General features: G+C 37.0%; 2 protein-coding genes and 1 long non-coding RNA gene across 14 annotated transcripts in view; 2 read left to right on the top strand and 1 right to left on the bottom strand.

The window, feature by feature from the left end:
• The window catches only part of LOC106060536 (adhesion G-protein coupled receptor G6-like), a 103,017-nt gene extending 98,410 nt beyond the window's left edge, over positions 1 to 4,607 (top strand). For all 11 annotated transcript variants that reach the window (XM_056031595.1, XM_056031591.1, XM_056031594.1 and 8 more), the window contains 5 exons: positions 311 to 341; positions 844 to 1,145; positions 2,364 to 2,456; positions 2,625 to 2,693; positions 3,401 to 4,607. In XM_056031595.1, coding sequence (XP_055887570.1) covers positions 311 to 341; positions 844 to 1,145; positions 2,364 to 2,456; positions 2,625 to 2,693; positions 3,401 to 3,661 — 756 coding nt within the window. In that variant the 3' untranslated portion in view covers positions 3,662 to 4,607. The remainder of the gene's footprint in view (positions 1 to 310; positions 342 to 843; positions 1,146 to 2,363; positions 2,457 to 2,624; positions 2,694 to 3,400) is intronic.
• On the bottom strand, positions 1,144 to 10,189 carry LOC129926613 (uncharacterized). Its single transcript, XR_008778319.1, has 3 exons — positions 10,029 to 10,189; positions 7,968 to 8,107; positions 1,144 to 1,854 (listed from the first exon to the last, which is right to left on the bottom strand). It is a non-coding gene; the product is annotated as an uncharacterized LOC129926613 (long non-coding RNA).
• A 996-nt stretch (positions 10,190 to 11,185) lies between these two features.
• LOC106060537 (protocadherin Fat 4-like) overlaps positions 11,186 to 25,109 on the top strand; it is a 79,977-nt gene continuing 66,053 nt past the window's right edge. The window contains exons 1-3 of one of the 2 annotated variants that reach the window (XM_056032101.1): positions 11,186 to 11,374; positions 23,361 to 23,444; positions 24,378 to 24,577. In XM_056032101.1, coding sequence (XP_055888076.1) covers positions 23,372 to 23,444; positions 24,378 to 24,577 — 273 coding nt within the window. In that variant the 5' untranslated portion in view covers positions 11,186 to 11,374; positions 23,361 to 23,371. The remainder of the gene's footprint in view (positions 11,375 to 23,360; positions 23,445 to 24,377; positions 24,578 to 25,109) is intronic. The other variant, XM_056032100.1, reaches the window with a different exon arrangement.

Raw genomic sequence — 25,109 nt, forward strand, 5'->3', positions numbered from 1 at the left:
ACATGTTTGTTAAAATTAAAGTATAATTAAATCTGTGCTAACTATTTTAGATTAAAGTTGGCCAAACTCTACTTCTATAACTGCTTAGTTTTTAAGGAGGACTGGAAGCTGGAAAATACTTTAAAAAAAAAACTAAATGTTTACATAACTATTTGAAATGTTTGACAAACTAGACTTCTAAGTAAAAAGATCATAACAATGAGAGCTGCTGTAAAAGTTACAATAACTCAGATTGTAACTTTTAAAAAAATTAAACATTAAAAAGCTGTTTAAAATACCTTTATGCATTTTTTTTCTAATGTTTTTGCAGGTCAGAGGCACACAGTCACAGAGTAACACTAGTAAGTAGTCTACATGTTGAGCTTCTATTTTGTATAGTCCAGTAGTTCAGTTTAATACATTGTATCTTTAGAGCTGAGCTATTTGATCTATGAGAATATTCAACTTTACTAAACTAGTTGAACTCCCTCATATAGTTAGATAAATATTTATTCATAAATATACTATTTCTTGTCTTTTAAAAAGAAAACACATAAATATATATATCAGCTCGTAGCATAGCAGTCTATGTATATTTCTTGCTTTCTGTGAAGTGTCAAGTCATTAAAATATTGATAAGAAAGTAGATTTTTTAATTAAAATTATTAACTTTTTTTAAGAAGACAAGTGTTTCTGGTACAAATTAAGTTAACCACATGGCAAAAAAATAGTTTAATTAGATCTACATTTCTATATAATTAATGTGTACATTTGTATTTTATAAGATAAAATAATACTAATACCTTTATTTGTATATATTTAATGTTCTAAAATGCCAATGTCTTGTACCTTTTTTAATTCCAGCTACAAAGAGTACAAGTGAAGGTGTGTTTGACTACCCTTTGTTTCCAAATGCTGTATATAAAGATGCTAAAAATGAAAGCAACACTGTTTATAAAGATGCTAAAAATGGAAACAAGAATGAAGTTACCAGAGGCCAAGATGCTACTGAAGCTGCCAACATGGCAATAAAGGAAGATAATTATATGAATTATGACCTAGCATATGCTGGGACTCCTTATAAAAACTCTGATCCCATGGTGTTTCCAAACTATGGGTTTTCATTTAGTGAGATGGACTTAGATGATTTCAAAAGCAATAACCAAGTGAGTAAAATTATTTTATTTAATATTTAGAGAATTTCAAAAGTAATAACCAAGTGAGTAAAATTATTTTATTTAATATATTACATACTGAATGTAAAAAAAAGTTTTTACATACCATTTCATAAATGGATAGTGATGTACTGTTTATGGTAACATCTCATCATAGTATCATAGATGGATATTGATGTACTGTTTATGATAACATATCATCATAGTATAATAGATGGATATTAATGTACTGTTTAGGATAACCTATCATCATGGTATCCTAAATGGATAGTGATGTGTACTGTTTATGATAACCAATCATCATAGTATCCTAAATGGATAGTGATGTACTGTTTATGATAACATATCATCATGATATCCTAAATGGATAGTGATGTACTGTTTATGATAACCTATCATCATGGTATCATAGATGAATATTGATGTACTGTTTATGATAACATATCATCATGGTATCCTAAATGGATAGTGATGTACTGTTTATGATAACCTATCATCATAGTATCCTAGATGGATAGTGATGTACTGTTAATGATAACCTATCATCCTGGTATCCTAGATTTGCTGATGTGTGGCCTGATCATGCAGTATACACATTGAACTGTTGATTGGTCATCTTGATGGTCTTGGATTTATAGCCTGCCTGCTGCTATCCCCTGTCATCCTGTTGGAGGTTTGGTCTTGAACTCTGAAGAAACATCTGAAACATGTACAACATTTACAAATATCATTGTATGAAATCTGGACTGTCCATTTGATGTCCCAAGTTTGAGCCCTTCCCAAGGCTATCATGTGGATGGCTTGAGTTAGAATATAAATAATCTTCAATTCTGAAACAACATTGGAATTATGTAAAACAAAACAAACATATGAAATTGTGGTATGCTGCCACAGCATTGTGTCAATATTGCAAGTGTCTTACAGAAATCAGCTTCTTTATTGTGAAGTATTTTTATGAAGAACTTTAAAAGGTACAACACAATTAAAATCAAATGTGTGTCACCACTACAGTACCACAGGACAAAGTAAATATCAAAAGCAAGTGTTATTGAATCCAAAGCAGTAACTTTCAAATAAAAACTGTTCTTTTTGGCAATTAAAAAGTTGTGTCTTTCTTAAGTTAATAAACCTTTCATGTTTACGAATACATTATTATTATTATCAGTTACCAAGTAACACTATGTAGATCTTTAAATCTTATCAAAACAGATTGTAGAAATAGATGGCAACTCTATTAGATCAAAAGAAAGTTGGCAAGCTCGTTCAAGAAGAAGAAAACAAGGTCTTGATGAAAATGCAGAAGTGAGTTGTTTTTCGTTTAATTTTGCTAAATGTGGCAAATGGTGATGAAGGGCTGAATGCTCTGAGCTAAATCTTAAGCAGTTTCTAGACTTATTATGTATATGCAAATATCTGCACACATTTTTTGTTCAAAGAAGTATGTATTGATTTTGTTGACTGTAATTTCAGATTGAGAAAGAAAGATTAAAGCATGTTTATGGAGATGTGCAAGCAGTTAGGCGACTTCCACAGAATTCTGTAAATATTAATTTGTTCTTCTTATTTATTTGTGATACAGTGCATCCATCCTTAGTCTTTAGAATTGAAGGCATTACCCCATAATTATCACTAATATTATATGTATATTGTCATCAATATAGATTTTTAAAATTAGAAAATCTAGAAAGTATGGGAGGGCTAACAACTACTGATTTTAAAAAAGCTGTCATTCCTATTTAAAACCTAACTTGGTTTGTTGTTTTCATTTGACTAAGGTTTAAAAGATTTCTTCAGTAAAAAAAAATCATTGTAACATCAAAAAGTGTAAATTGAAATGTATTTAATTTTAAAGGGATTGATTTTATAGAAATGATTAACCTCTTTTTAAGATGTTTTACTATGATATTAATAGTTGTCTTTTTCAAAGGACATATTCCATTCAAGTACAAAATAGAAATCAGAATAATTATAGCAAACTTTATTATTCTGAAGGACATTCATTTTACAAGTTTGCTTTTTCTTTACAACATTAAGGATGTCTACTTACTTAGAATATGCTGTTGTTCAGACTCACTTCTAGGACTGAGGAGAAGGAATTGGGCCCAATACCAAGCTCCTAAAGGAGTCCAAATGTACAAAATCCACCTCAGCCTCCAATGCTAAACTCCCTATCCCAACACGTTCCCCCTCCCCCTCTCCTTGCTAGGACTGCATATATAAACCTTATTATTTTGTTACTCTTCAAGGTGCCAGAAAACAGCCAACTTAGAGCTAAAGAAAGATGGAAGCAGCTACAACTTCTTGCCAAGTCCACTCAAAAGTCTAAAGACAGAGACTCCATCCCTGAGACAAAAGAGGACATCTTTATGGCACCGCAACTGGGTGCCTTGGTGGACAGTTACAAACACAATAACCCAAAGAAATCACGGCCACAACTTCCTCCACTTGTAATACCCAGACCAAATGCTGGCCACAGCCTCTCCCCAGGATACCATTCTCACATTTAAGCATTTGATCAAGGATATTAATATACTATTTCATTATAATTTAGACAGCGACTTGAAGCTTTTATCTTATCACAAAACTATTTTTTAAGATTTCATGTTTATCTCTTAGCAAAGTTACAGTATTTTAAACAGTAAGAACAATTTGTATAAATGTATGCTCTTATCTAAGAACAATGTATGCTCCCTTCCACATGCTTACAATATTGCATTGTATTTTAATTTATTGTTATTACAATATTTGTAATTTGTTATTTTCCTTGTCATATAATTTATTGTTCTTACAGTCATACAGACAAATTTGTTTCAATAATGTGCCAATAAAATGTTTGTTATAAATGTATATATTCATATCATTATTGCATTATTTTAAAACATTGTTAATATTGTGGGCTTGTTTATTATAATATAGTGTTCAAAATGTGATTATGTGTAATGTGTTTTATTATTATATGCTACTTTTATTAAATAAATAATTAACAACAAAATTTTAAATTTCTATTAAGATTTACCTTTTTTTGATATAACATGTTAGAATTATTTGTTAATTATAACTTTCAGAATTATCTACTAATTTCTGTGCATGAGTAATTCCCCTAATTGAGTGCATAACAAGCAAACTATTTTTTGTCCTCTTTTATTTCAACCACAACTTTAATGCCTCTTTTTTTTAAATCTGGTCTTCCAGATCTATCACCTGGGCCCCCTCTTGTACAGCTGCTTCATAGTGCCATTGTTTTGTGAACTATTTAAGATTTTACCAGCTGTTCAAATAAACTCTTTTATTTTCATGTTTCACTTTTAGTTACAAATATATTTGTAACCGAGACGTTGGTTTAATCATTTTAATCTGAATATTATATACATGCCTTTCACATGATATTATTAGTTTTTATTTACATTGTTGTTATGTTAAATTGTTTCATGCAATAAACGATCTGTTTAATAACTGTTATGGTTCATTAAAAGACAAACGCAAGTCAGTGCTGATGTTGACAGTGTAGTTAACTTAATATAATATGTACATGAATAGCACAGACATAAGCCTATTGCCTCATTGAATGATTGATGGTGTATTGATATTATGTTGTGTATATTGTGGGTCTCAAATAGTTTCTTAAACCGAAGAAAATACTAAACAAAATACAAAACATTAGTTGAAGGCAGAGTCTGTTGGTGGTACAAAGCTTATCTTAACTCTCTCCGTCTGGCAGCATTTTTATTTTTACATGTTTTGTGTACCACTCATTCTTGGATCAAGTTGGAACTTTGCACACAGTAATTTAGGGTCGATGACAACACGGGAATCTATCAAAAAATACAAAACAAGTAGCTAATTAGTTAGTGCTAATTAATTTTGTTTTATATAGAAAATACAAATAAATCTTGCAATGTTTAGATATGGCAGTAGGCTCATTGAGCAGCTGTTTCCTTTATATAAGCTGTGTTGTTGTTTACAGTATTTTTTTTTACATTTTACTGATTTAGTTATCCTAAATATAGCTATCGAAGTCCTGCATTGTGACATTAAACTGGCGTCCTGCTTTATAATTGGCTAACTAACTAAATGGCTCGAGTTTGAACCCCGCAACTCCAGAGAGTTGTGTTAGCTGAACGCCTAAAGACTGCATGGACATGTTTGTCCTACTTACTGCTTCTCACCATGGACATGTTTGTCCTACTTACTGCTTCTCACCATGGACATGTTTGTCCTACTTACTGCTTCTCACCATGGACATGTTTGTCCTACTTACTGCTTCTCACCATGGACATGTTTGTCCTACTTACTGCTTCTCACCATGGACATGTTTGTCCTACTTACTGCTTCTCACCATGGACATGTTTGTCCTACTTACTGCTTCTCACCATGGACATGTTTGTCCTACTTACTGCTTCTCACCATGGACATGTTTGTCCTACTTACTGCTTCTCACCATGGACAACCAGAAAACTGCCAACTAAGTGAAGCCAAATCTCCTTCTGTAGACACACAGTGTTGTTTATTGTTTGTTGCTTTATGAAGCTACCCCACCCCCATTCCTTAGTAGTCCAAGCTGCTCATTTCCTTTGAACAAGAAAATAGATGTGAAATTCGATTATTGCTTTGAAAAGTCGATAACATTCTGGGCACCTCGCATTCAGGACACAGGCGGATCTACTTTTTTTTTCTTTGTCCTGCACATGTTCTGAGTTTCCTGGCGTGTATTTGTTTGTTACGTCGTTGATTACATTGACCAAGAATGTTTTACCATGTGACAGAAACTTCGTTACATTTCCTAACTTTTTGTGGGAACATTCAAAACTTATTTTATTGTAATGTTTTTGATATCGAGCTATGAATGAACAGAAAAAATATTTACAGACTGTTAAAAGACAATCATGTGCAAGGAATGTAACATTATTCCAATTTAATAAAAAAAAATAATAACTTTTTGTTGATTAGACCCTGTACAAACGTAAATGCCTTAATCCTTAAACCTTAAATGCCTATCGGATACAAAACAAAATTGTTTTATTGCATAAAGTACTCTAAATGCTTAACATAAAATTATTTCTAATAGCAACTTTTATTGTGCTGATATTTATTTTGAAACATGTGATTGTATTATCAATTTGATAATGTTAATGTGAATCTCTAAAAAATTAAAAGTTTCTTTTTTTCCCCATTCAATGTGTGTGATATGTTGACCGGGGACCCCTCCAAGAAACTATGTCGTGTAATCATGACATAATTACTCCCGGGCCACATGACTTTAAAAGCATACATCACAACCAGAAATTCAATCTCCTTAACTATAAAACGCATTATGTCTCCTAATAAAAAGAACACATGTCATATAAAGTTGAATTAGAAATCAGTGGAGCGGGGTGATACTTAAACGTGGAAACATTAGAGCAATGATGGTGGACAAAACGTTTTTTAGGAGCGAAAAGAAAAGATTTGAAAAATTAGAAATTTTGCATTAAATTAAGGTGATGAAAATTATGTTAATCCCATCTATTGTTTACAACTGCGAGTAGTTTAATAGTATTCTTGATCAAATAAGCATTCTCAAGAGTGCGTCGTCAATCTATTGCTGACACTGATTTTTTTAGTCAGTTTATTACTATATGAAGTTGTTTTGCACACATTCTTTAAGCATGAGAAATGAAATTTGGGAAATTCTCAAACTCTCTCGAAATCACACTCTGCGACCAGCATTAATGATTGTCATTTTACTTTCGTATAGTAAAGTATATCGGAGTGTTCAGATTGCATAGAATTAAGGAACTCGTGCAATAGTCTATAATCAGTTTTACAAAGGATGTTTTGATGTATGGTGCAGTGCAGGAAAACAGTATTATTCTAGAATTGGTTTAAATTATCAATTCAAGTTCCTGATATTTTTCTTATATTGGGAACTCTAGTTCCCCTTTCAGGGCTTGCGATCTATAAGGCAAATGCTGTAAAGGTCATCTGTTTCTGTGGCTCAATGTCAACCAGGGGGCCAGCTCAACGACCTTTACTTGCCCCCCAACTCATGTCAGGTACCCAGTAGAGTTGGGTGGAATCAGAGGCGCCCAAAGATCCCAAAATTAAAATTCCCAGTCTTCACCAAGGTTCGAACCCGGGATCCCGGTTCGGAAGCCAAGGGCTTTACTGTTCAGCCACCGCGCCTCAATTAGGAGCTCTATGTTTCGTAATATTACATATTCTTGATGCAAGTATTTTCAAAATTCCTAGACCTACCACAAATTTAAGGAAAAATGTCTGGCCCTTTTGTTGCTCCCTACAATGAACGCAAACAGACTCTTCAGTTATAGAAAATGTTTCTTTTAAATACTAACAATGCTTCAACTCGTATAAAACAACTGCATTTGTTTTTCATGGGGAAAACAAAACATGTGACGGGCCGGATGAAACTTCTCGGCGGGCCAAATGGCCCGCGTCCGTAGTTTGCCTGCATTAAGGCATTTACGTTTGTACAGGGTCTAATCAACATCAGATCATCGTCGTGTTCAGCAAGAAGTCTTCTAGCAGATCTATTTTTCACATAAAAATAATTCAATGGAACTGCGATACCTTACTCGAAAGAATTTTTTTTTTGAGAAAGACAGCAAAGAAAAGTGGAATATCCTCTTCAAAAGAACTTTTCGAACTGATCTTGTTGCAGGGCCCTAAAGTAAAAATGGTATACAATTATTTATTTAATTTAAATATGTAAGTTTTCATTTATGTGCACAGTTTATAAGCACTGGTAAAAAAAAATTTATACGTTAATTAGGCCTAATACTTTTAAACAAAAAAAATGACCACCTTTTCTCTCACCTGGCTAGCACGTTGCCCCCGTAGGGAGGAACACTAAACTGTCTTTAAGTTTAGTATCTCGATTCTCGATTGTTACTTCCATAAGTTCTAACCATGCAGAACTTACATCTCAAGTTAGAGAAAACATTCCGTCCAATAAACTTCAAAAAAAAAAAAAAAAAAAAGTTGCATAAAGTAAAAGAATGTATTAGGTGTCTGTGTCTAGATGTGGACAAAAGGATTTTCTTATTTTTATTTTAATCGAGTTATTTTTGTCTTTGTTTTGATTAAAGACACCATTGTGGTTATCATGGCGATTTGTTGTAGTGTAAGATCCCGGGTCCAATAAAACCATTGTTGGCGTATTACTTTCTTATTACAAAGTCGGAAATAAAACTTAAACAAACTTATTTTTAAAAAAAAAATAACATAACTTTTATTGATTGTATGTCTAGCTTTGAAGTCCTTAGAAAACAAACAGTTGTTAAATAATGAAAAGAAAACTCAAGACTACAATAAACACACGACCTTTGACCTTTCAGTCTCTGACCCCAACAGTCATCAGACGTGCCCTCATTGGTATCCACTTATTTTCATCAGTCTGGCTCAAAGATTATAAAGAAACCATCAACCAATATAAACACGCAATCTTACTACATAACAATCATAGAAACATCGTTGAACTGTCCAAAATGATATGAAATAAATCTTTGACCCGGAAAGGCTTTTATCCCGTGGCCAGGATGATATGCGCTCCACCCGACCTTTCTGTTTGAAGGCCTCTATCATAAAGATGATTATTTAAACACATCCGTTTGTTTATGGGTTACCGTCCCTTGAACCAAATAAACCAGTGCAAAGGGTTCTCCAATTTCATGTGAGACCGGAGGCCGAGCTTACAAAGGGACACACTTTATATTCCTATACTGTACCATCGCGTTCCGCGGAGGAACCCTCAGTGCCTGTATGGTTGCGACGTATTGGAAAGGGTTAACAAGCCTTTTTTCCGTCCTCATTATGCATGTACGCTCGCTAGCGCATACTTGTGGTAGCCCACTGGCTATACTCGCTAGCGCATACTTGTGGTAGCCCACTGGAGGCTATACTCGCTAGCGCATACTTGTGGTAGCCCACTGGAGGCTATACTCGCTAGCGCATACTTGTGGTAGCCCACTGGAGGCTATACTCGCTAGAGCATACTTGTGGTAGCCCACTGGAGGCTATGCTCGCTAGCGCATACTTGTGGTAGCCCACTGGAGGCTATACTCGCTAGAGCATACTTGTGGTAGCCCACTGGAGGCTATACTCGCTAGCGCATACTTGTGGTAGCCCACTGGAGGCTATGCTCGCTAGCGCATACTTGTGGTAGCCCACTGGAGGCTATGCTCGCTAGAGCATACTTGTGGTAGCCCACTGGCGGCTATGCTCGCTAGCGCATACTTGTGGTAGCCCACTGGAGGCTATGCTCGCTAGAGCATACTTGTGGTAGCCCACTGGAGGCTATACTCGCTAGCGCATACTTGTGGTAGCCCACTGGAGGCTATGCTCGCTAGCGCATACTTGTGGTAGCCCACTGGAGGCTATGCTCGCTAGAACATACTTGTGGTAGCCCACTGGAGGCTATACTCGCTAGAGCATACTTGTGGTAGCCCACTGGAGGCTATACTCGCTAGAGCATACTTGTGGTAGCCCACTGGAGGCTATGCTCGCTAGAACATACTTGTGGTAGCCCACTGGAGCCTATACTCGCTAGCGCATACTTGTGGTAGCCCACTGGAGGCTATACTCGCTCTCGTTCTCAACCTGCTTCCCCGGGGAGACTGTTTCCACGGATGCACCACGCTGAGGAGTCGTGAGCGTTTTCCTCCGGCCATTGAAACCTCCACGGTACTCCCCCCTTGCCATAAATACACAATAGAGATTATGGATGATTAAGAGCAAGATTTTTAAAATGTATTTGACTTGAGCTGAGCCCTGTTTGTATAGAGTCATAAACACCCTGGGAACCTCCTTCATCTTCCCCATGATCACTAGTGTCGTATTCACTAAATAATGGTTCACAATAACCAAGTTCACTATTACCTTGTTCAGTATATATGTCCTTAGAGTAATGTATCTTCAAAATTCTGTATTTAATTCTTTAATGTATATCAAACTTGAACAACCTGTATCCTTAAGAAAAATCCACATGTACTATTTATTATTCGCATATCAAACTGAGCACACCTGTCATTTGTGTACAAAAGGCTAAGTTTTATTACCTTTTTTTTACTACAATGTTTGGGCGTTTTTATTTTTGGCATTTGACTATCTGTCTATTTTCAATGCATGTTTTGTAAAGCCAACACATGGAATTGTTCTTGTTCCAGGTTGCAGATATAAAAAGCTCAGACATTGTTAACGACCAAACTTGTTCAAGGCAGCCATCATGTCCTCATTCTGTTGTCACATTGTACTTCAAATACCCAACAGCAGCGTTTCTCAAACTCTCAGGCGCCCCATTAGAAAAAGGCGACATGCTAAGAAAAGTGGCGCAAAGTGTTGTTGTTTTTTTAATGGACAACATATCTGTTTTGTACTGTATTTTCATTGTAGTTATAAATCCACGATTGAGTATGAATCAAATAAAAGAACACTATTACAAATGTTTGAAAAACTAAATTATTAAATTAAACGATGTTTCATCTTCGGAGTTGAACTTCTCAGACCTTGTTTCGCCTGAAGTGTTTGCAAAAGGTATCTATTAAAAACGTTAATCTTTTGAAGACACTTCTATACGTCATCGCCAATGAAACCTACACCCTTACAGTCCTTCTTACGTCAAAACAATGACATTTCTCCCAAATAACGTACCATCGGCTTCGCGAGAACAAAACGGGCCCGTTGGAAGGTATTAGACCTCTTGCTGAACATTAGGATGATTTTACGACTACAAAAACTATTTACAAAAGCACAAACTCTGCTGCATTCAGTATCGGCCCGTCCTACCCACTCTCTTTTTATTTTCATTTGACCTGCTACATTCTTTCTAGGAAAACAATAGTGCGTTGTAGACACATGTAGAATGAATTTCTGCAGCTCCGCAATACAGAAAGACCTTTTTTTCGGCGCCAAAACCCATTTCCGGCTGAAGGGTCGCGAATGTAAATTTTTTCGTCGAGTTGGACGTGACTAGTGAAAGTTTGAGAAACACTGTCTTAAAACTATCACGTTCTATAAAACGGTATTAAGGTCGTCTGGTTCTTATTGTTGTGCTTTGGGTTGGAACGACTATGTCGTAGAACACTTGGGTTTCAAAACACGGCCTGGCGTGTCAGTGGTTCACACATATCCAATGTCAGACTTCGGCTATGTAGTTCATGTCTTCCAATAGTTTTTAACTATGTGTAATAAATATTTAAACTAGTTCACGGACCTATACAGTAAACGTAAGTACACGCTTTTTCATTTGTTTTGTTTACAGTTTTTTTTTTTCTGTTTTTAGAAATGCGTAGGCTAGATATTTTGTCGCTCTATCAAAAAAATAAATAAATAAAAACAAATGAAATGTACAATAAGTCTAACAGGGAACTCTATACTAACAGGGAACTCTATACTAACAGGGAACTCTATAATAACACGGAACTCTATACTAACAGGGAACTCTATACTCCTTCATCCTGGACGTTTTTTACGCTTATGTCTTTTTATTTATTGCTAAAATGTTTTTAAAAATTCACTTCGTTTTTTAAATGTCATTTACAACTATCATGAAAAAAAAATATTTATCATCATATTGTTATGACTTTGCCATGCGCACCGCCATCCAAGATAGTGCAGAAAGAAGGTGCGCACTATCTGTGACTAAACAAACGATTTCCGCCCAAGGAGAGAGCCTATATGGAGATGCTGTGCTCAAGGCAGATGCCCCTTTGTGTTTGTCTCTATGTAAATAAATGTCTATGTCCTCGTTGAGTTGCCTCACTTAAGTTATTACAATTGGTGTCAGAAGTGGGATTATAGGCAACTCAACGAGAGGAGGTTTACGAGCTTATTGGCAAGATAAATGAAGGTATTGATGCAATGTGTGAACAAATTAACAGTATGGGGAAAAAGGTAGATAAAATGGTTTCTCGAGTAGACTCGTTGGTAAAGGAGCAGTTGCCTGTAGACTCGTTGGTAAAGACGTTGCGTGGTCAAGACTGTGGCTGCACAAACAGTGGTGACGGAGACGCTGGGAATTGGAGCGCCGTCTGTGTCTGTATTGTGGGCAAGTCTTGTGGTTGTGACTTTCAAGACGAGAAACGTGACAACGATTGCTGTGATGATCTCAACGAGATGTACAGAATCGAACGGAAAGAGACAAATGAAGAAACTGAAGACTGTTACGTGCCTGAAGCGTTTGTTCCTGTTGTACCTGTTACCAGTACCTTAATTGAAGTCTGTTATGTGCCTGAAGCGTTTGTTCCTGTTGTACCTGTTACCAGTACCTCAATGAGCCGGACGGAGCAAGACAATGTTGGGTCTGCGTTCAAGCCTGTTGCTATGGACCTTAAAGACCTCTGCCTATCTGTCGGTGCTCACGAGAGAAATTCGAAGCTTGACAAATGCATCCAGAAGTTTAGCATGAACTGTACGTGCGGCGCACCACACATAGAATTTAGATGCCAAGAAAACCACCAACAGGGCATATGTACTTCTACCATCATCATCGACATTGGCATAGATGAATGTCAATGAAACCACTCTAAATCTGATCTGTCAAGAGGAAGACATTTTACACTTGAACCTGAAGAGACCTATCTTCTGGACGTAAGACTGTTGTCTGAGGATGACTGCGGTACATTGGACTTTGTTTGCAACGTGGCTGCATGTGAACCTGCAGCTCCCTTGAGAGGCGTCTGTCGGGAAGGTCTGCTGAGACAGCGTGTCAGATCAACGGCTGTGCTGAAGAAAACAGTGCTCGACACTATCTCTTTGTGTGGCAAACGGCCACGTCATCGTCGCAACAACAGCCTGGTCAACTGGAGAAAGAGAAAGCGGCACTGGAGGAAAACAATGCAGATGGCTTCGTGGGGAACACGCTCCCTGCCGCCTGTGGCTCCGACTGATCGACCTCCACCTGAACTGTCAAACCTCAGCTGCAGTGTTTCTTTTCGGGACGAAAAGTGCTAAGACCGGGGCAATGTTATGACTTTGCCATGCGCACCGCCATCCAAGATAGTGCAGAAAGAAGGTGCGCACTATCTGTGACTAAACAAGTCGGATGTTGACATTAGGAGACAAACGATTTCCGCCCAAAGAGAGAGCCAATATGGAGATGCTGTGCTCAAGGCAGATGCCCCTTTGTGTTTGTCATGTCTCAGTGTAAATAAATGTCCTCGTTGAGTTGCCTCACTTAAGTTATTACAATATTTTTAAAAATTCCATTTTTAAATGTTCATTTTATAACATGGTCAGCCCGCTATGGTCTAATCTCTTTTGTGTGTGTGTGGGGGGGGGGAGAATCACTATACTACCTTTGGTCGCTGACAGCTCAGATCGAGTTGGGCGTCAAACTTGAGCTCCTTTGATAGGTAAGTAACCAAGCGGTTAATGCCTCTTAGCCATCAATTTGTTTATGTTTTCACTAAGATCAGATTCCTTAAGTAAACCAACATCACATAGAAGGAATCATGGTCGTAGCCACGTGGGGGAGGTTTGGGGCTCACCCCCCCCCCGAAATGAGATCCCCCCCCCCTCCCGTCGGGGAGGGGGGGCTGTCGGAATTTATTGACTGATTTTTTACTTTCATTTTGTTTATTTTAGGTGAGATTTTAATACTAAACCATCACTTGCCCCAGCACAGCCAAGGGGATTTTGAGTTTAAAACCCTCTACCAGGGGGGTTTTGCAGTTAAATCCCCTCTCTTTATAAAACAAAACAAAAAATAATGCAAACGGCAATCCTAAAATTCCAAGAGCATAGTTAAGGAAGATTTTGATTTTGATCCCCCTCCGAAATGTAGGACATAACCCCTCTTCAATATAAAAAAAAAGCAAATTACACACTCAAAATTCTATGAGCGTAGCAAAAGGGGTTTTGAGCTAACCCCCCCCCCCTTCAGCGGGGTTTGAAGCTAAAAAATATCTCTTCAATATATAAAAAAAAAATAATTACATACTCAAAATGCTAAACCCCCTTCAGCGGGGTTTGAAGCTTAAAAATACCTTTTCAATAAAAAAAATAAAGCATATTACACACTCAAAATTCTATCTGAGTGTAGTCGAATGGGGTTTTGAGTTTAAACCCCCTTCAGTGGGATTTGAAGCTAAAAAATACCTCTTTAATGTAAAAAAAAAACGCAAATTACACACTCAAAAATGTTTGAGCGTAGCTAAAGGGCTTTTAGGTTTAAACCGCCCTTCGGTGGGGTTTGAAGCTAAAAAATACCTCAATATAAAAAAAAAGTAAATTACAAACTAAAACTCTTTGAACGTTGCCATGCAAAGGGGTGTTTTGAGTTAAAACACCCTCCTCCAGATGGCTTTTTCAAAAGTTTAAAACCCCTCCCGATTGTTTTGACTTTAAAATCCCCCTACAGAGAGTTTTGAGGTTGAAAACATCTCTCTTCAATATTATTTTAAGACTAAGACTAAGATTGCTTTATTGATCCTTAAGGAAACTACACTAAACAAATTCTATGAGCGTAGCTAAATGGGGATTTGAATTTGTTAAAAAAAACTCCAGAGATTTTTTAGTTTAAAACTCCCCAACAGATAATTTTGCCGATAAATCTTCCTTTTCGATATAAAATCTGAAGCCAACTACAGTCACCTAATTCCAAGAGCATAGCCAAGAGAGGTTACACATTTCTAACAGTTGCTGGGCTCCATTAATAAAGTGCAGTTTCAGCCAAAATTGAAAAAGACTAAATGTAGCTCAACAAAGATGGCTAAGACAGATTTTAGGAGTCAGTAATAGAGATCGGGTCTCAATCAAGGAAATCCAATGCCAAACCTTTAGTAAGGTTGTGATAGCGCGTCGCATGAGGTTTGCGGACATGTTCTCATACAAAATGAACTACGCATAATAAGAGTTACGTTGACATGGAGGTCATTACGAGGAAAGCGCAAACAGGGACATCCTAGTACAACTTCACGCCACACTTTCATGGAGGTCTTCAGAGCAGGTGGGAAGGCTTCAGACATTGCCAGTGACAGATTTTTTGTGGAAACAGCTTGCCACCCTATGCGCCGAACGACGCGGGAGGATCTAAGTCAGTAAGAAAAGCGCATTCGGTTTTTGAAATAAAACTTTTTAATAGTAGGATTATGCACTGTAGATACCTCAGAATATGCATTTTGCAAGGGAGGAGAGTCTACGATTTTTCCACTAACTCCAGGAAGAACCTATTCTAGGGTACAATAAACATCTTCGGAAATAATGAAGGATCAGAATGTAATAAAGATGAAGATTAATTGCAAACATATATAAGTTAATAATATGTATATATATTTTTTTTGCCTGCCCCCCCCCTCCGAAAAAAATCCTGGCTAAACCTATAGAAGGAATACTGACTCAAGTCAGACTAGAGTTACTCCACGTTACTTAAGCGGCGAAAAAAAAAAAGAAGGGGGGGGGGGTAAAGAACAAGCAGTATTCACCCGTTACTAAATAGTAGGGCCTGACATTACCATTGTGACCAATAAATCATGGAAAGATTACTCTTTTATTTCTGCAAGTCGGACTACCGTTACCCCACGTAACTTAAGCGACGAAAAAAAAAGAGAGGGAGGGGAGAACAAGTAATCTACTCTGTATTCACCCGTCACTAAATAGCAGGGCCGGACTTAACTATTGTGTGGCCCTATGCGAAACGGATTTCGCGGGGACTTTTTTGGGTAGGGATACGGATAATACGTGAAAATTAAGTGTTTGTATTAGAAAATAAATTCGTCTTTGCATATTATTCATTCTTTATTATGTACAGAATTACTTTACAAGCCTTGCGTGTAACAAAGTCATACAGTATATCATAAGAATTATGTTTCCTGCATAGATCACGGGTATTGCAAAATGCCTTTTTTTTTATCGCGCTTATTATTGACGTTTTCCATATTGAATGATACCCCGAAATGACAATTTTGTCTATATTTCAGGAGATTTGTATGTTTTCAAAAGATTTTAATAATTTCGGGAGATTCCAACCCATTCCATGCTATAATAGCACTAGGGAACAAAGAGCATCTGTACAAATTTGTCCTAGTATATGGAACGAGGAATGTGCCTTTATCTATCTTTTTTTTTTTTTGGTATTTTATTAGATTTTGTTTCTATATTTGAAGATTTTGTTTGATTTTTTAATAGTTTCATCAGGATAATCAGGTGTGGCTTAAAGAGTCGTAACCCTACTAAAACAGATGTGATTAAATCAGTGGTGCCTAACCACTTTCGGCCCGTGAAGCCATATAAATGTTAGACACGTATGTCATCATGGGACTATTGTAAGTCTAAAGGAATTCATCGTCTGCTGCTAGATTATGAATGGCGGGTAGAAGTTTCCCGGCTTCTGGGAGAAATCCTTCCATTTAAATCAGGGACTTTTATGGACACATACACAAAGTGCCATGACCTGCGTGAACACATCTTTTCATTTAGAAAAGTCTCAAACCCATAAATGTAAATCCATCTAGTTCGTGGTCTGCTTTAAGTCACCTGCCCTTTTTTGTTTCTGTTGTTGTTGTTTACACTTTTCTTTTCTCTATTCTCTGACATACAAAGAGGTCAATATGACACGAGTCAACTGTTGTTCTCATCCTAATGCTGTAGCCAGCCTACTTTGACTTGGATATTGGTATCCAGATCTATAGAATAATTGGAAGACACGTGTAGGTAGATTTTAATCTTTTCAATTCTTTCTTGGGACTAAAGACTTGCTGCCATACAAGATCACGTAAGGTGAAGTTAGGTAAATCACTATTTGTAGTGTGCAAGAAGTAGATCCAGTAACGTGCAGCGACCAGCGGAACGGAAAAGGTCTACGTTTGTTTTGTTTTTTCGCCTTTTATGCACGGACACCCGGAAGCCATTTTTGAGAAAAGGGTCAACTCGCAATCGGCGGCCGGTGCGGCCTGAAGAAACATTCACCCCACTTCATACAGGAAAATATTGACATCAAATTTAGAGATTAAAGAAAAAAATGCGTCTTTTTCGTGGCTGTGGTCGTTGTCTTCTGGGGTCGTTCTGTTTGCTTTTCGTCTCTCTTCGAATGTAGTTCATTCGGGAAACAGTATCAACTCTATTATTTATCCTAACACCGAAACGAAGTTTTGATTGAAATATTACTGACCATGGGCGTAGCCAGGATTTTTTTTCGGGGAGGGTTTTGGGGGGGGGGGGATTCCCCCCCCCCCGACCTCCCCCCCCCTCCGCAAAAAAAAAATATATATATATGTGTGTGTGTGTACATAATTAATCTTTATTACATTCTGACCCTTTCGGAAGACGTTTATTGTTTATTGTAGACTCCCCGCCCTTGCTAGCAAGGGGGTCTGGGGGAGTTCGCAGCACTCCCCCAGCGCGGGGCGAAGCCCCGCCGCCGAGCACTATTTCTGGTATTGAAAGATAACAAACTGCATATTCTGAGGTATCTACAGTGCATTATCTTGCTATTAAAAAGTTTTATTTCAAAAACCTAATGTGCTATTCTTACTGACCTTAAACCCTCTCGCGCCGTTCGGCGCATTTTCCGGCAAGCTGTTTCCGCAACTCTTATTTTGCGTAATTCATTTTGTCGGAAAACATGTCCCGCAAAACCTCATGCGACGCTCTGTCACAACCTTACTAAGGATTCGACTCCCAGTTCGGCATATGATTTCTTTGATTTAGACCCGATCTCTATGACTGACTCCTAAAATCTGTCTTAGCCATCTTTGTTGAGACACATTTAATGATTTTCAATTTCGGCAGAAGACTATTCACACTTAATTAATGAAGCCCAAGCCACTGGTAGAAATGTGTAACCTTTCTTAACTACGCTCTTGGAATTACATGCCTGTATTTCGCTTTAGATTTTATATCGAAAAAGAAAGTTTTTTCGTCAAATCATCTGTTGAGGGGTTTTAAACTAAAAAATCTCTGGGTTTTTTTTTGTTTTGTTTTTAATTCAAAACCCCATTTAGCTACGATCATAGAATTTGGTGACTGTAGTTTGCTTTAAAATAATATTGAAGAGAGAGGTTTTCAACTCTAAACGCTCTGTAGGGGAATTTTAAACTCAAAACCATCTGGAAGGGTTTTAAACTTTAAAGAAAAAGCCATCTGGAGGAGGGGGATTTAAACTCAAAACCCCTTAGGCTACGCTTTTTTTTTATTGAAGAGGTACTTTTTAGCTTCAAACCCCAACTGGAAGGGGGAGGGGGGTTAAACTCAAAACCCCTTTGGCTACGCTCATAGAATTTTGAGTGTGTAATTTGCTTTTTTTTATATTGAAGATGGGGTTATCGTAAATTTTGGATGGGGTTTTAAAATCAAAATCTTCCTCAACTGTGCTGTTGGAATTTGGGGATTGTTGTTTGCATTTTTTTTTGTTTTGTTTTATAGAAGAGGGGGATTTAACTGCAAAAACCTCTGGTAGGGGGTTTAAAATTCAAAACCCCCTGTAGGGGTTTTAAACTCAAAGCCCCCTGGTAGAGGGATTTGTATCTCAAAACCCCCTGATAGGGGTTTTTAAAATCTCAAAACCCCCTGGTAGGGGGATTTAAACTCAAAACCCCCTGGTAGAGGGTTTTTAACTCAAAACTGCCTCGGCTGTGCTGTGGTAAGTGATGATTTAGTATTAAAATCTCACCTGAAATAAACAAAATGAAAGCAAAAATCAGTCACTTAATTCCGTCCCCCCCCCTGCGGGGGGGGGGGATTTCATTTCGGGGGGGGTTTGAACCCCAAGAACCCCCCCCTGGCTACGCCCATGTTACTGACAATAATATGACCACGACATTTGATAACTTCCCTCAGATAAGAGTTTCTTAGAAAATGAGACCTGAAACCGGACGTAACAATTTTATTATAGCCAATACATACATCAGCCATTCACCCCAGCCCGCCACATCCTCCAGTTCTTCGTATTGTAAAGTAGAACTAGCAGACACACAGAACCAAACTTGAATGCGACATAAAATGTGACATATTTAAAAAATGGACAGTTACATTGGTAACATGTAGCTACGAACGGATGACTCAGACTTGATTCCTTTTAAGTTATTTTAGTTCTTGAACTTACTCAGCTCTCGTGTTATTTATCTTGTGAAGTATCTTTAGTATTTTAAATCGAACTCAGATACCCGCAGTCAGCATACGCCTTAACTGTCTTACGCAAACATTAGACATTTTACAGTCCAATTTATTGGACGGAATGTAGGAGGTGTTGATACTCTAGGTGTTTTAATAGGTACATACACATTGGTGGGCAGTTGAATTAAATTTCAAAGCTCTTTCTCTTGTAGCCCAAAGTGATTTTTATTATTTAGTTGACAACATTGACCTTTGAATAGAACGTCCTTGACACTCTTGAATTTATTCATTTTCAAATCTCTTTAAGTCCTCATCTTTTTAGTTTCTTACGTTTTTTTTTTAGGTAGCCTTATATCGCCATCACATTTCTCCGCACACTTTCTCTAATTTCACTATGTCACTGTATTTTATTTCTCTGATAATGTAATGTGTAGGCAATAAATGAAATCTAAAATGACATGTGGTCAGAAGAAAGTACGTCAGATTACATTCTCTGTAAACAAACGACACCTTTAAAAAAGGGTGATAATATGTTTGTACAAATACGAGTCTTCAAATTTCAAAATATTTTTATAACAAAACTTATATCTACTCACTCTGTCTGTCTAATACAAATGTTGTACACAAATCAAGCAAGTTGAAACTTTGTACAATCACTCATTTTCATTAATTTTTTTATGAATATTAGTCGTAATTAATGAATTAATTTTGTTTTTATATCAAAATAGTACTTTATAAAGGGAGATAAGCCTTGTGTGGAGAATTTGGTCGTCGCCTAAAATTTGAAACTAACAATAGATATCTATAAAACTTTCTATTTTCAAAAGACTTGTCTATATCAGTGGTTAGTATGTTCACTTCCCTTCAGGGAGGCTTGAGTCCTCCATTACAAATTCAAGTCAAGCAACAGTTGTTTTTTATTTTTTAAATTGCTTTTGAAAAGACAGCTCGGAAACCCTCCTCCCCCCACCCCCCAAAACCCCTTCACTAGTGATTTGACAATAGCTCATTGAGAACGCTAAAGGCATGACATTGTGGTAAAGAAAAATATTTCCAATCGCACAGATTTAATAATTGTTAGTCTAGATCTAACATATCCAACTATGTTCTACTGGATAAAGATATTAACAACAGGATAGCTAAGGCAATATGCACCATGTCACGCTGCAGAAAAGAGAGTGGGACAATACCTTGCTGACTAACAATACCAAAGCCTTAGTCTATGGGACATGTGTGATGAGCACTTTGCTATACGGAAGTGAAACTCATGGCAGGGGAAAAAAAAGTTAAATATCTTCCATCTCCGATGCCTAAGGCGGATTTTTTAAATAAGGTAGCAAGATAAAATCACCAATGATGAAGTTTTACGAAAAGCAGGGTGCCAGGACATCCGGTATGTCATGGCTTAGTCACGTTCATAGCATGCCACAAGTTCGACTTCTACAAGACTTTCTGTATGGTGACCTAACAGAAGGCAGGAAAGATACTGGTCGTCCACCTTGAAGGTATACGGATGTATGCAAACGCGACATGAAGCTCTTCCAAATATGGGAACAATTGGGAAAAAGAGGCACTGGATAGAGCCACATGGAGGGCGAGCATAAAGGATTACAGATTCCACACAACAGTAGTGGAAAGAAGGGTGAAAGTATAACGGCGTCTGGTGATTAAGAGATGCCCAGCCTGTGACAGCAGCTATCAAGGATTGGCCTATTTAGTTACACAAGAAGTGGCAAAGAGAAAAGATCGTAAAATGCATAGATGGTCTCAATCTATTACAAATTTATTACATGATTAATACAAAATAATTGCAACAATTTCACTCAATATAAGATTTTTTTTTTTGGTTTTATTTTAAAATATTTTACTTGTTTTTAATTTGATCTAGTTGTCTTTCAGACTTACTTAGACTTAGGTCCTCCCGCGCCATTCGGCGCATTGGGCGGCTAGCTGTCTTCATTAAGATTTGTTATTGGCCTCCTCCCACTTGGTGTCCACTGTTCTGGGGTCCTCTAAGAAGGTGTGGCGCCAAGTTATAATAGGACGTCCCTGTTTTCGCTTTCCTCGTATCGGCCTCCATGTCACATCGCAACTCTTGGCATGCATAGTTCATTTTGTCGTAGAACATGTCCCGCAAACCTCATGTGACGCTTGGTCACAACCTCACTAAGTGTTCGTCTGTCAGAAGTTTTTTTTTTCTTAATGTTGAAACACTGTATCAGTTTACATTGGTTATCATGTTTTAAGCAGACGTAATCTACACCAGGCACACATGATAGTATCAACATGACAGAATTTTAAAAAGAAAACAAAGCAATACCATGTAAATACAATCCTAATCAGTGAACAGTAAATCGAATGCTTCAAACTTTTGTAGTTTGTACAAAGTTATGTCAGTCTAGTTGATGCTTGACGTCAACCATTGACGTAACTATGGATTTGGGGGTCCGGGGGTTGACCTCTTTAGGGGCCCTTGCATTTAGACATTTGACATCATTACATGGGATTATAATATATAATGTAAAAAACAAATTTCGGACACTCATTTGGGCCTTCCTCAAGTGGGGGCCGGAGGGATTTAACCCTTTTCAGCCACCCTAGCTACGCAACTGAAGTCGACTATAGCTCAGTAATAATAGTGTCGTAAACATGACTTTTCGCCTTCGAATATGCCTCTATAAGAATAAGAATAGAAAATATTACCTTTTGCGACCGAATATGGCTGTGTAAGAACAGGATTAGATAATACGAGCCGACGCGGCGTAGGATTATGAGTGTGGGTGGTTGGATGACATAGAGAATTACGAAAGTTACGTGGGGTAACTCTAGTCCGACTTGCAGAAATAAAAGAGTTATCTTTCCATGACTTTTCCCCAACGTTGAGAATTATATATACAGATGTTGTTTTTTGTTGTTTTTTCTGTCGAATATGAATATGGCTCTTTAAAAATAGGGATTTAAAATATGATTTTTGCGTACATAGATGGCTCTTTAAGAATAGGGATTTAAAATATGACTTTTTGCGTACATAGATGGCTCTTTAAGAATAGGGATTTAAAATATGACTTTTTGCGTACATAGATGGCTCTTTAAGAATAGGGATTTAAAATATGACTTTTTGCGTACATAGGTGGCTTTTTAAGAATAGGAATCAAAAACATGACTAGTTACCGTCAAATATGGCTCTAAAGAACAGGAAAAGAAAATGTTTTTTTTTATCATAGATGGTTCTATAAGAATAGAAATCGAAGAAATGAACGCCAAAAAAGATAAATTAAACTACTAATCTACCAACCAAATGTAGCATGTCGATACATCTATTAAATCGATCAAAAAAAGTCCAAATTGAGCATTGCAACAAAATCTATACGCCTAGGCTCTACCAGCAAAAAAAAAAAAAGGTAGTTTCTCCTAGCTGAACAAGAATATGTAGGGCAAGCAAACGTTTAAATACTGTAACACTGTAAAAGCTATATGGCACCAACTCAGTTGCAGAAGTTGCCCGAGGAAATGTTGATACTCCCAACGCCTAAGGCACTTCACTCCTGAAATTTCCTCGAGGTTGTCCCTTGAACCCTTAGTAACGCAAGGCAGCCGTGGTGGGGGGGAGATGTTGAAGTCTGAGTACCCTTCTCCTAGATGAATTGCCTTACTAGGCTGAAGAGCTCTATCTGCCCGAAGATTTCGGTTTTGTGACGCCAGGTATACGCCTTCACCCCTTCACCTGTTAGTAAGAGCAGTTTTGCCGGGCTTAGTATTTAAATCACACGAGCAGGCCAGGTGCTGGACTTAGTTGTCAGAGACTATTCGGACACTACCTTGGCCATGACAATTAGGCTACTTGCATTTCTTGAGTGAAGCATGTTGGTGTTAATTTTTTTGTTTTGATGCTAAACAGGAATTCAGAATATAGATACGTATCTTTATCTTTCGAAACATAAATACCTTTAAAAACAGTTAAAATACAGATCTCCTGATTATTGAGATAGAGCTGAGAAATAATATAAAACTATAAACAAGAGGGCAAATTAAAATCTCATTAGCGTTTCTTGAAAATTAATAAATAATTAGAATGAGAACTCATAGAACAACACCAGCTTCATACAAAAAGGAACTGATTTAAAAAAATAAAATTACGTTACTTGTTTTTTATTTCATCAGAATGTTGTAAAATGAGTTTTGTGACTAAACTCTGTGGTTTCCTCTTCCTTGTCTACTTGCTACAATGGCAGGAAGTGTACGCAGGTAAAGTAAGAAATGTTTTGTCCAGAAATTATTCCATCACCATCAGAATGTATTTGTTTTTATTTTAGGTAGTTAGTTTAGGTAGTTATAAATTGAATCTGTCTAAAGGGATTGGTTAAGAATTTTTTGGTACAATAACACATTTGCCATTGTAGACTAGGATGTGGTCGAATTCTTTTTCAAAGATTTTATACTTGGTACAGAGGGCAGTAATTATTCAATATTTCGGAAAATAACAACAATTAATGTAGAAATAGCCTAGGCCTTATGCAATCAATTTGCATAGACAAAAAAATAACAGATATGTAATAATAAAAATATTTGTGATCATGTGTGATACTTTCTCTGAAATTATAAATAAAATAGATTTTTACAAACACACTCTACACTTTTAGTGAAAACTGTATCTTTCTAGACATAAAACTTTTATTTATATTGTGGAAAATCATTTGGTTACAAATTAAGTAGTGTAGTTGCAACAATGAAAACGGTTCAAATTTACGTAGAGAATGAATTGAACTATAGAAGTATCAATCATGTTGCAATTAATTTGAAAGCAGAATAGGCCTAAATGTTATAATTTCACGGGAAAAAAAGACAATACTTATTTAAAAGGGGGGCGGGAGAGAAAGAGAGAGATATTGTGTCACAGAGAAATGGAAAGACAGAGAAAGAGAGAGAGAGTAAACAAGTAAATAAAGAGATAAAGAAATAAGGTGAGAGACAGTGGGAGTTTGAGAAATGATTGAAGAGTGAAAAAAGACAGAGAGACGCTGTGGCTAACCAAAAGATGTTGGGCTGTTGAAACTGTTTTATATTTAAACATATTTTCTTCTGAACCAAAAAAAAAATTTCTACTTCACCTCTCTTCCAAAGATTTTTTTAAAATAATGAAATACATTTAAAATAATGTGGCATACTTATGTTCTGCAGATATGATATGCCCAGCAATGATAGCAAATACAAATTACATAGCTGTAGCCGAATGGTACAGTTCTGCTCGTTCGAAAAACAACCTGCTCAGAGCTGAACTGTACATTCAACAAACTTTTGGGGCGAATTGCTTTGTATCAAACTTGACCTGTGACCTACAGGATGATTTTAAACAGTTTGCAAAGCTCATCAATATAACTGTAAGTAGGTCTATTATTATTATTATTACGCTTTTTAATCTTGCATATCACAGATGGGCCGAACACTTTCAGGAAATTTTGAACCGACATCCTCCTGAATTTATTCCGGACATACCCCCAACAGCAGAAGAAATAGATGTTAACACAGGTCCTCCTACTAAAGGGGAGATCATCAAGGCCATCAAGAATGCAAAAAAGGGAAAAGGGCCAGGCCCAGATGGTATACCAGTAGAGGCTTTAAAAGCAGACCCCAAAATATCAGCTGAAATGCTGCATCCACTGCTATGCAAAATTTGGGAGCAAGAAAAGGTCCCTAAAATCTGGAAACTGGGCTACCTAATTAAATTACCCAAAAAAGGTGACCTCACTCAATGCAACAACTGACGAGGAATCATGTTACTGTCAACCCTCAGCAAGGTCTTAACTAGGATAATATTGGAACGCCTAAAAGATGCCCTAGACAACAAGGTACGAATCTATAATACAAACGTTAAGTATGTCCTTTTATACGGTTCAGAAACTTGGAGAGTCA

Source organism: Biomphalaria glabrata, chromosome 6 (genome assembly GCF_947242115.1).
Source record: "Biomphalaria glabrata chromosome 6, xgBioGlab47.1, whole genome shotgun sequence".
In the NCBI taxonomy this organism is placed as follows: Eukaryota; Metazoa; Mollusca; class Gastropoda; family Planorbidae; genus Biomphalaria; species Biomphalaria glabrata.